This window comes from Microcaecilia unicolor, chromosome 9 (genome assembly GCF_901765095.1).
Source record: "Microcaecilia unicolor chromosome 9, aMicUni1.1, whole genome shotgun sequence".
In the NCBI taxonomy this organism is placed as follows: domain Eukaryota; kingdom Metazoa; phylum Chordata; class Amphibia; order Gymnophiona; family Siphonopidae; genus Microcaecilia; species Microcaecilia unicolor.
In genome coordinates this window covers 12,514,273-12,526,748 of record NC_044039.1, presented here as the reverse complement: position 1 = coordinate 12,526,748, position 12,476 = coordinate 12,514,273, and the positions used below count along the sequence as shown (strand labels likewise).

The window sequence follows — 12,476 nt, the reverse complement described above, 5'->3', positions numbered from 1 at the left end:
CCCCGCCTCCCAACCACCGGTGCCACCACCCAATCTCCGCTAAGCTTCTGAGGATCCATTTCCTTCTGAACGGGATTCCTTTATGTTTATCCCCACGCATTTTTGAATTCCGTTAACGTTTGCATTTCCACCACCTCCCGCGGGAGGGCATTCCAAGCATCCACTACTCTGCGTGAAAAAAACAGCTGAGGAGGACTGGCTGACCCATTTGTTCTATATTTCCAAATAACGTTATTTGATTGTATTTATTATTTATAATCCACCTTATTCCAGGGAAGAGAAGAATAGCACATACATTAAAAAAAAACACACAAATTTACAAAAACAAAACATCATTAAACATAAATAGTAATTAAAAGCCCAACCAAAACAGTGCATAGGCCAATATATAGCCAGGGTCAGACATTACTTAATACATATTTAAAGGAGAAATGAAGAGCAATTTTATTAACAGGTTGCCTAGGTTAGATGCCTATTTTAAGACTATTTTAGAAGAACACATATACCCTCTAATTCTATAGACGTGCACACATCAGTTATAGAATAGTGACAGTTAAGTGTGTAACTGAATGTAATAATTAGCTGATAAATGGCATTAAAACCAATTATTGGCTATAGTTGGGGTTAATTACCATGCTGAGACAGACCAAGGGTCCATCGAGCCCAGCACCCTGTCACCGACAGCGGCCCAAAGAACAAGCAATTTGTCCCACCCATCCTAGAAATACTGTATTATTCCCTCCATGTCCCGCCCTCGCACAAGTTATGTCAGACGAGGGCAGACACAGGGAGGGAAGGCCCGAAGGGAGGCGACCTGCAGACTGCCGCTGCTGCGCTTCTTTCACACGGAGCGAGGTCGCGGTGAGGCGCTATGTCTTTGAATTCAGGGGGGCCCGGCCCGGTGGTGGACGGAGGGGGGGGGCAGGTGGAGGGGACTGCAGTGCTGGGCCCCCCTTGGAGGCCCGGGCCCAGGGAATTTTGTCCCTTCCTGCCCCCCCCCCCCCCTCAGTGGCCCTGGGCGGTGATGGTGAGAGCCCCTGGGCTTTCGGGCACTGCCTGGTTGCCAGAATGGTCAGTCCGCATCTAATTTCTGCTGTTTTACATACATATACCGACATTTCTCTCTTAATTCTATAATGCTGCATGTACTGTTTTACACAGGAAGTGCAAAGTTGCATGTGCAAAGTTACAGAATACTGAGCTACATGCACAGATTTTTTTTATTAGCTGCTAATTGATTTTCATAACCAATTACTGAGTATTTTTGGAGTATATTGGCACTAATTGGCCCTAATTAGTAGTTACATACATAATTGCCATTAGTCAATATTCTATAAATTGCACGTGTAAAACCTATCAGACACAACTGCAAAGAGAGAGTGGTCCTGGGAGGGTCATGGGCGGGTCGGGGGGGGGGGGGGCTACCAGTAGTGTGCTCAATTTATAAAATCCTAGCATTTACACACCTGACTAGTGTGAGTCTTTACACCAGCCATTGAGTTAGCAATTGCACATGCAACTGTCAATAATGGAAGAAGTAACTAACTTGTTAGTCTCACTCACACAAGGAGTGACACGGGCTGCACATACTGCAGCAGGACATATTTATCCACTCCTACCCTAGCCCATGGTGGCGATGAGTTGCTGCCAAACATTATGGATTGTTGCCTGTCAGATAGGATCTGAACCAGGCAAGTACTGTTCCATTGATACCTGTTTCTGTCAGTCGTGCTCGCATGATACAGTGGTGATTCACAGTATCAAAAGCTGCTGAGAAATCTAGCAGTACTAACACCAAAGTGAATCCCCTGTCTTGGTTTTTGTGAAGATCATCTAGTAGGGATACAAGGACCGTTTCTGTTCCATATCCGGGTCTGAATCCAGATGGACATGGATCTAGGCAGTTTCTCTCTTCTAGCCAATCATTAAGTTGAACACAGACTGTTTGTTCTGTAAGTTTCCCTAGAAATGGGATGTTAGTCTCACTCACACCACACAAGGAGTGACACGGGCTGCACATACTGCAGCAGGACATGTTTATCCACTCCTACCCTAGCTGATAAAATATTTAACCATCTCTCTGACCTCATGTGCAACTTTCTTTACATTAGTCACCTTACTTTCTAACTCCTCTTACTCTCTATCTATACGTTCCATCTTTGCTTATACCCTATACTGTCTATTAAAATGTTCTATTACATATCGTGATGACATTGTAAGTAGTGTACTATGCCATACTTTGCATTATCATCTGAATATTTTTACTGCTGTAAATTGTCTATTGCTCATGTTAGATTTATTCTTACTGTACACCGCCTTGAGTGAATGCCTTCAAAAAGGCGGTAAATAAATAAATAAAATAATCGAATTTGGGCTAGATTCTATATATGGTGCCTGAAAAATATGCGCGGTAAAAAAAAACACAACTAGGCGTATTCTCTAAAGTATGCCTAAATTTTTTAGAATTGCCTTAAATTTCCACACAGAATACAGAATATGCTGAGCGCCTCTACACGTGACATTTGGCCACTTCCCACACATCCCAATGCCTAAATTAGGCGCAGAGTGGGTGTATATTATAATAATGCACAAAGGTTTTGGAAACGCCCATGGCCACGCCCCCTTTTCAGCTGTGCAACTTAGAATTTAGGTGCGCGTTACAGAATATGCTGAGTTATTTATTTATTTATTTATTTATTGTATTTGTACCCCACATTTTCCCACCTTTTTGCAGTTGTGTGCATAAATCTTAATTAAAGCCAATTAATGCTGATAATTGCTTAACATCTGATTAACAGCACTCACTGATTGGCTTGTTAACCAATTAGGATATGTACATTGTTATTGAATACGCTTGGATTTCTGCATGGAAATCTAGGCATGATATATAGAATCCGTGGGTTTGTGCATAGCATATTTTATCCCAGCGCCTATCTTTAGGCATCCTTTTGACAATTACCCCTTACCCCCAAATTCTATCTATGGCGCTGAAAGATCAGTGCCAGAATCTGCTTGCGGATCTTCAACCTGTGTGCAACTTAACTGTCTAATTGGGTAAATTATAGGCTAATTGGAATTATTAATGTTAACACACACTTAATTGACACCAATTGGGAGTTATGGGTGGCTTCTCCACCAACCATGCCTAACTGGTCTCGCGTGGATCTCAAAAGGAGGTCCACGAGAGGGGCATGAGTAGGTCAAGGGCGTTTCTATAAGTTAGGCGTGGATTTTTTCAGAATTAGGCCTATCCCCGCCTAAATTTAGGCACTGAAATTACACCTACTTTTATGAGGCGTATGTCTGGTGTCAAAAGTTAGGCTACACTAGTATTCATGACCCTAGAATGTAAGCTTAGCATGGATCTTTTTTCTTTTTCTTTTCGGAGCTTCTCCTTCACAGGCACCCAACTCTGGAACTCGCTGCCAAAGGACCTGAAACTCAAAAATAACTACTTAAACTTCAGGAAACACCTAAAAAAACACACCTGTTTAAAAAGTTCTTTCCCACCGAAACATGCCAACATGAACCTCAGAATCGGAAACAGCAAAGCATGCATCCCTTTTACGAACTTTGACCCATTCCTCCACAACACCTGTAAACACAGTCTACGTCACGATTAACCATTTGTATTAGAACTAAATGTCAAAGCAATTGGAACTTTGTAACTGCTCCCCATGTAACATGTAAGCCACATTGAACCTACCAATGGGTGGGAAAATGTGGGATACAAATGCAATAAATAAATCAATCAATCATTTCCGGCTCCAGTATTTGGCATCACATATAGAATCTGGCCCCATAACGTGCAAAAATTGTTTATTAGACTGATATAGGCAAATACAATGTCAACAGAAATGCATACAGAACCCAGTAACACCACCACGAGTAATAAGTGGTATAAACAGAAAATAAACAAATCAACACGATCAGAAGTAAGCATTAAGCATTCCCCAACTCCCCTTCCCACCTTCCTCTCCCCAAAAAAATCCTTTACAATATTACTGTGATTATGCATAGTGGATAAACTTGTATTTAATCACAAACCACACAAACTGTCTACAGTTTTTCCATTTACTACTATAATTACATATCAAATTATAACAGTAGTTGCTGTTTTCGTTACCTCGGTTAATGAGAGCTGTTCTTTATAACTGACAAATCTACTGTTTTGGTCGCAAGCCCCGATTATGATTCAGGTGCTAGAGTGAGAGCAGTAATTTCAGTGTGTTTCTCCGACAGCTGTTTGGCTATATGACAACCATGTGGTGAGCCTCATCCGTCAATAACCATATGTATTATTCTGTGAGGTGCTGCCCAAAAAATAAATTCACACGGCCACAAAGGTCCTAATCAAAAGAGTTTTCGATAAATTCAACAGGTTTCAACAGATGGGACTCGACTGACGAGCTTCAAAAACCCCCAACCAGTCTGCAGTGAAGGCTTGTGAGATACATTTCCATATGTTTGGCCTAAGGTCTATGTTACAAAGGCGCGCTGAAAAAATGGCTTGCGGTAGTATAGGCGCGGGTTTTGGGCGTGCGCCAATCCATTTTTCAGCACACCTGCAAAAAAAAAAATGCCTCTTTTTTTTTTTTTTTGCCGAAAATGGACGTGCGGCAAAGGCAAAATTGCCGCGCGTCCATTTTTGGGTCTGAGACCTTACCGCCAAGCCATTGACCTAGCGGTAAAGAATCCGGGCAGTAATGACCTACGCACGTCAGACGCCACTTGAAAATAAAAAAATATTTTTCAGACGCGCGTAGCGGACACGCACCAAAATTGAAATTACAGCAAGGGCCACGCGGTAACCGGGCGGTAACTCCAATTTGGCGCATGTTGGGCACGCATAGGCGCCTACGCGGCTTAGTAAAAAGGGCCCCAAGTTTGTTAGGGCCAAAGACCAGAATGAGAAAGGAACTGGGACCTTCAGATTTGCAGTTTTGGGATCCACCCGCTGTACTGAATTAGTCCTTCTGTATTGTCACAATTCCACAGAAATGTAAGCCTATTGCTAAAGAATTCAGCAGAACTGATGGAAGAAGCAGAGGAACGCAACCAGGGGCAATGCAGAGCAGGACGGGGGAGCATAAGCATGACCCAATTCACACACGGCAAGCATGCACAGCTCGGTTTTTGCATCATGCTTGGTTTTACGTAGCACGTAAGTATTTCACTTTTGGAGGACACCAAAATTATCCATATTCACTTAGTTTTAAATTAGGAAAAACCAGGGGCATAGCCAGACCTCGACGGAAGGGGGGGGGGGGCCAGAGCCAGAGGTGGGGGGGGCACTGTTTAGCCGCCTCCCCCTGCCTCCCGCCACCCGCCACTTTGGACCCCCCCCCCCTCCGCTGCCGCAACCGCAACCCCCCCCCCCCCCCCGCTGCCACCTGCCCCGCCGCCGCATCAGGTACCTTGTTAGCTGGTGGGGGTCCCCAATCCCCACCAGCCGAAGAGTCTTCGTCACCGCCGGTCGAATCCGGCGCCTTCGTTGTGTGATCATCTGTTTCTGCCTTACGTCCTGCATGGGGCTACATGCATGGTGCAGGACATAAGGCGTCAGATGATCACACAACGAAGGCGCCAGAGTCGACTGGCGCTGAAGAAGACTCTTCGGCTGGCGGGGATTGGGGACCCCCGCCAGCAAACAGGGTACCAGATCGTGCGGGGGGGGGGGGGGGGGTCAAATGTAGAGGGGGCCAGGGTGTAACCTGTGGGGGCCCATGCCCCCCGTGGCCCCACGTAGCTATGCCCCTGGGAAAAAACAAACCAGGCGCCAAACAAACCAGGAAAAGTGTAATCCGTTCTGTTCCAGAAAGCAAGATGCAAAGAAGATACCCACGAGGCAAGGAGCCTCTACAGGTACGAGAGTGAGCAAAGCGAGGCCTACCTGGACTGCATATCGTGGGGTTTGGACTGACTGGTTTCAGCTGGCAGTGAAGAGTGATGGGTCACGTGTTGCTGGAGCTCCACCAGAGACTGATAGTACTGCTGTTGTTGTTGCTGCTGCTGCTTGAAGCGAGACAAACTGAAAAACAGTCCTAAAATGGTCTTCAAATTCCCATTCCTTATCTCTGGAAAGAAGCAACAAGAGCAGAGCCAATGCTCAGTTTCAAGTTCTCTTTTTATTGGTTTACTTTATTCACGTTATTACTGTTTAAATGTTTTACATTTACCCTTGATCTTTATACACGGGGAAGCCCCGACCTACATGTCAGACCTTATAGACCTACCTACTAGGAACGCAAAAAGATCAGCAACGCACATTCCTCAACCTCCGCTACCCCAACTGTAAAGGACTACCGTGTTTCCCCGAAAATAAGACACTGTCTTATATTAATTTTTGCCCCCCCAAAATGCGCTAGGTCTTATTTTCAGGGGCTGTCTTAGTTTTTGGGGAAACATCGGGGTTGGATCGGGGTTGGCCCGCCCGCCCTCTGTCGCTCCCGGAACTAACCTTAAACGCCTCCTTTCACCTTTGCAGCAAGCAGCAGCAGGGCAGGCTACTCCTTCCTTTCCGTGTCCCGCCCTCGCCTGACGTAACGTCCGCGAGGGCGGGGCATGGAAGGAAGGAGAGGTCTGCCCTGCTGCTGCTTGCTGCGAAGGTGAAAGGAGGCGTTTAAGGTTAGTTCCGGGAGCGACGGAGGGTGGGTGGAGGGGGGGCCCGGCGACCTCGGGTGGGGGGGGGGGCGGCCCGGGGGTGGCCTTGTCCGGCTCTCAGCGGCCCTGCTTTCAAACAAAAATTTGCTAGGTCTTACTTTCGGGGGAGGCCTTATATCTACCAATTCAGGAAAACCTCTATTAGGTCTTATTTTCGGGGAAACAGGGTAAAATACAAGTCTACATACGCCACCATCTTCTCCTACATCTGTACGCAACTATGGAACGCATTACCGAAGGCCATAAAAACAACGCAAGATCTAGCTAGCTTCCGAAGGCTACTGAAAACTGACCTATTCAAGAAGGCATACCACAAACAACCATCCTAATTACAATTTGACTGCCCCTATCGGACCGACCGTTCACATGACTATTAGATTGTAAGCTCTTTGAGCAGGGACTGTCTCTCTTTGTTAAATTGTACAGCGCTGCGTAACCCTAGTAGCGCTCTAGAAATGTTAAGTAGTAGTAGTAGTATTACATATAGCAGTGATTTAACCAGAGCTGAGATTGTGATGTCATAATGCCTCATTCCACCAATGCCTAAGAGCCAACTTCATCAGTGATGTCACAATGGCTCGACTGTCCTATACTTGGCCCACTTCCCCCCCTTAGTGTGAAGAGTTTCAGTCTCTGGTATCCAGAGCTGAGATTGTGATGTCATAATGCCTCATTCCACCAATGCCTAAGAGCCAACCTCATCAGTGATGTCACAATGGCTTGATTGTCCTATATTTGTCTCACTCTTATCTATTACATTGTAAGCTCTTTGAGCAGGGACTGTCTCTCTTTGTTAAATTGTACAGCGCTGCGTAACCCTAGTAGCGCTCTAGAAATGTTAAGTAGTAGTAGTAGTATAGCAGTGATTTAACCAGAGCTGAGATTGTGATGTCATAATGCCTCATTCCACCAATGCCTAAGAGCCAACCTCATCAGTGATGTCACAATGGCTTGATTGTCCTATATTTGTCTCACTCTTATCTATTACATTGTAAGCTCTTTGAGCAGGGACGGTCTCTCTTTGTTAAATTGTACAGCGCTGCGTAACCCTAGTAGCGCTCTAGAAATGTTAAGTAGTAGTAGTAGTGATCATGAACGAGACAGAACCGATCCCTTATCACACAACTGGTTAGTTGCTTTTAACGTACAAACACTACCACTTCTACCCTAATGTCGAAAATGATCTTTCTATAAATGATGACCCAACATATGTTACAATCCAATCTATTACTTAGGAACCTATTTGCAATACCATAATGTATTCCTCTTTCATGTATGTACGCACTTGAAGGCAATACCATTTGTAATTCTACTGACCGGAAATGGCAATCGCCACTACGGCAAATGTATGCCACATTCAGCCTGCAAATTGGTGGGAAAATGTGGGATACAAATGCTACAAATAATAATAATGCCTGAATTGAACTGTATATCTACTTCTTATAACCTATTTTATATTTTCTGTACTTTAAACGTAATAATATTCTGTATTTCTCATTCCGGAATGGCGATCGCCATAACGGAACAATGTAAGCCACACTGAGCCTGCAAATAGGTGGGAAAATGCGGGATACAAATGCTGCAAATAAATGGAAAAAATAAATAAATAAGTTCAGAACACTGCCAAAAAGCAAAATGTAATGACTTTCACACTTTAAACAGGGCACAGAGCAGCAGATACAGACGTACAGTTCTTCATCTGCCGTCATCTACTATATGCAGCAAGTTGCTGTGGCCTGCGAAACGGAAACATCAATAGCAAATGCAGTGTAAAGATAAGCCAGCAGCAAAGCACTCAGATCTAAACATGATCATCCATCGTACAAATCACGATATTGATAACATCCCCTGAAACAATACAGCCCTGTGTCTGACAAAGCGCATCCCCCTTAAACTCATTGGTTTATAACAGGGGTCCTCAAATCCAGTCCTCAAGATCCACAGCCAGGCCTGGTTTTCAGGATTTCCACAATGAATATGTATGAGATCTATGTGCATTCACTGCTTCCAATGTGTGCAAACACTGCAACAATAACTGGCAGCTATCAATTACTGCTGTGAATGGGCAACAATTTGAATTTGCACGCACAACTTGCTGAGCGCTATTCTATAAAGACCTGCGTGCAACTCACAAGGGGGCGTGGCCACAGGAAGGGCATGGGCGGGTCAGGGGCGTTCACTAAAGATGAATACCAGGGATCTGTGCTTAAATTTCTTCCCAAGGGAGGTATTCCGCAATCTGGTGCAATCATTGGTGTTAAGCCGTTTGGACTATTGCAATTCCATCTATACCGGATGCAAAGCACAAATTATTAAAGAAACTCCGAACAGCCCAAAACACTGCAGCCAGACTCATATTTGGAAAAGCGAAATACGAAAGCGCTAAACCCCTCAGAGAAAAATTACATTGGCTTCCACTAAGAGATCGAATTACATTCAAAACCTGCACCCTGGTTCACAAAATTATTCATGGCGAAGCCCCGATATAAATGTCAGACCTCATAGACTTACCAGCAAGAAATATAAAAAGTTCATCACGCACATTCTTAAACCTCCGTTACCCCAATTGTAAAGGACTTAAATATAAGACAATATATGCATCTAGCTTCTCCTACATCCGCACGCAACTATGGAATGCACTACCGAATGCCATAAAAAAACAACGCACGATCTGGCATCCTTCCGGAAATTACTAAAGACTAAATTGTTCAAAAAGACTTATCAAAAGGATCCTTCATAAATGACCTGACATCAAAACTCAACCAGAACAAGTTAACATTGAACTCTTCCATTCGGTTACTTTAATTTCTTTTTCTTTACTGAACGTTATACATTACCCTTGATTTCATATTCCCGAAATGAACTGTATATCCATTTACTTCTAATGTACTTCATATTTTCTGTACTTTAATTGCAATAATAATAATATGTACTTCTCACTCCGGAAATGGCTACCGCCATTACGGCATGATGTAAGCCACATTGAGCCTGCAAAGAGGTGGGAAAATGTGGGATACAAATGCAGCAAATAAATAAATAAATAAATTACATATCAAGATTGAAAATCCTCGCACCCAAGGTTTGGCATGGAAATCAGCTCTAAGAGCTTTTTCTATAACTGGCACCAACTTGGACCGTTGTTTATAGAATAGCGCTTGCGTGGATTTTTTTGGTCACCATGTACTAAATCTAGTCCTACGTATATATGATCAGGAAATCCAACTGGAATTCAAACATGCGTGGGATAAACACAAAGGAATCCTGTTTAGAAGGAATGGATCTACCGAATCTTAGCAGAGATTGGGTGGGAACGCCGGTAATTGGGAAACGAAACGGGAGCTGGGCAGACTTCTACGGTCTATGCCCTGATCGTGGATGAATAGATACGGATGGGCTGGAGTGTAAATTTTAAGGGGCTTCGACGTTAGCTTCAGAACTTACTTAGTACAAGAACAATACTGGGCAGACTTCTACGGTCTGTGCCCTGAGAAAGGCAAGGACAAATCAAACTCGGGTATAAATTATCACATACCATGTAAAATGAGTTTATCTTGTTGGGCAGACTGGCTGGACCGTACAGGTCTTTATCTGCCGTCATTTACTATGTTACTCTTTGGGGTTCTACATGGAATGTTGCTACTAATTGGGATTCCAGAATCTTGTATCTCTTTAGGATTCCAGAATCTTCAGAACTTTTAGTACAAGAGCAGTGCTGGGCAGACTTCTACGGTCTATGCCCTGATCGTGACTGAATAGATAGGGATGGGCTGGAGTGTAAATTTTAAGGGGTTTCGACGTTAGCTTCAGAACTTAGTACAAGAACAGTTCTGGGCAGACTTCTATGGTCTGTGCCCTGAGAATGGCAAGAACAAATCAAACTCGGATATACATATAAATTATTGCATACCATGTAAAATGAGTTTATCTTGTTGGGCAGACTGGATGGACCATTCAGGTCTTTATCTGCCATCATTTACTATGTTACTCTTTGGGGATTTCACAGAGACGAGACGTTGCTCTGATGTTTTTTGCCTCACTTTGTTACAAGGATCATTTAACACTACAGCTTTAAAAAGAGACACATATTTTCTTTATAATTGGATAGAATTAAAAATCAACACATGGTGAGAAGACTCCTGACGCAGGCCTGCACGGCCGAAACATAGCTGTGTCGAGTCCCTTTCTCCCTGCTATCCTTTAGTTAATAAAGTGTTTTATTTTTTTTTATAAACAAGTGTCGTCTTTTTCATTTTTTAATTCTTTTATGTATTTGTATTTTTAAATACAAATTTGATCTCTTTTTAAATTTTGGATTATTTTTGTTTTTGTTAGTCATCTTCGCTGTTTTGCTTTTTTGGTGTTTTTTGCGAAGACTGGTTTCTTCTGTTTTTTTGTACTCTTTGGGGTTCTACATGGAATGTTGCTACTAATTGGGATTCCAGAATCTTGTAACTCTTTAGGATTCCAGAATCTTCAGAACTTTCAGTACAAGAGTGCTGGGCAGACTTCTATGGTCTGTGCAGGAGCGTAACCAGACTTCGGTGGGAGGGGGGTCCAGAGCCCAAGGGGAGGGGGCACATTTTAGCCCCCCCCCCCCCTGGCGCTGCCCCCCGCCGTTGCCACCCCCCCCCTGGCGCTGCCCCCCCGCCATTGCCACCCCCCCCCCCGTATTTGCCAACCCCCCTCCCGCCGCGAACCCTCGCCCGCCGCCGCCTACCTTCACTTTTGCTGGCGGGGGACCCCAATCCCCGCCAGCCGACATCCTCTCCGTCCTGCTGCAGTGAAAAAAGTCTTCTTCCTTCTGTTGCATGCTGACGTCCTGCACGTTGTATGTGCAGGACGTCAGACTCAGAGAATAGTTCTGTTCTCTGAGTCTGACGTCCTGCAGGACGTCAGCATGCAACAGAAGGAAGAAGACTTTTTTCACTGCAGCAGGATGGAGAGGACGTCAGCTGGCGGGGATTGGGGTCCCCCGCCAGCAAAAGCGAAGGTAGGCGGGGGCAGGTTCTCCGGGAGGGGGGGGTCCAGGCTGAAATCTACAGGGGCCCAGGCCCCAAGTAGCTACGCCACTGGGTCTGTGCCCTGAGAATGGCAAGGACGAATCAAACTCTGGTATACATATAAAGCATCACATACCATGTAAAATGAGTTTATCTTGTTGGGCAAATTGGATGGACCGTACGGGTCTTTATCTGCCGTCATTTACTATGTTACTGTATTAGACAAATCTGAATTTAAAATGTTACACTTACAATTTAAAATGCTATAAAATTAGTTGTAACCTAACTTTCTAAACTCAGAGCTCTGCTTTTAAAAAAAAAAAACCCTTTCTCCCATTCTGTGGTAGTCTGAAACCTGGGAATGTTTTGCTGTGTTTCTGCCTATGGCACAGAAAAGTCTCTTAAAACGATGTCAACCAGTCTGGAAATAGAAAGCACTGTATTATCATTTACTGTTTTAGGCTTGAAAACTCACCCATCCTCCATAGGTACACAACAGTCAAAGACATCAACATACACTAAAACACATACATTCATAATACAGTCTCAAAAATCAAAGAAAAGGCATAAATGCAGCACAAATAAATAACATAAAAACAGCAAGTTTAGTATCAATCAAGCAGTAAACCCCAGACTCCGAGAGCAGTTTTCAAAATATTTTTTACCAGAATATCCAAACACTTCCTTGGGTAAACAGAGGCTGAAAAATCTGCGGATACTTTTACTCATTCCACTAAGGGGCAGGAGAGGGCAGAGCCAGCAGACAATGCCTGGATATTTCATTTTGAAATCCCCGTGCATGAGGTCCGCAGC

General features: G+C 44.1%; 1 protein-coding gene across 6 annotated transcripts in view; it reads right to left on the bottom strand.

The window, feature by feature from the left end:
- The window catches only part of NAV3 (neuron navigator 3), a 454,524-nt gene that overhangs the window by 180,888 nt on the left and 261,160 nt on the right, over positions 1 to 12,476 (bottom strand). For all 6 annotated transcript variants that reach the window (XM_030214020.1, XM_030214022.1, XM_030214018.1 and 3 more), the window contains exon 5: positions 5,894 to 6,077. In XM_030214020.1, the coding sequence (XP_030069880.1) occupies positions 5,894 to 6,077 (184 nt within the window). The remainder of the gene's footprint in view (positions 1 to 5,893; positions 6,078 to 12,476) is intronic.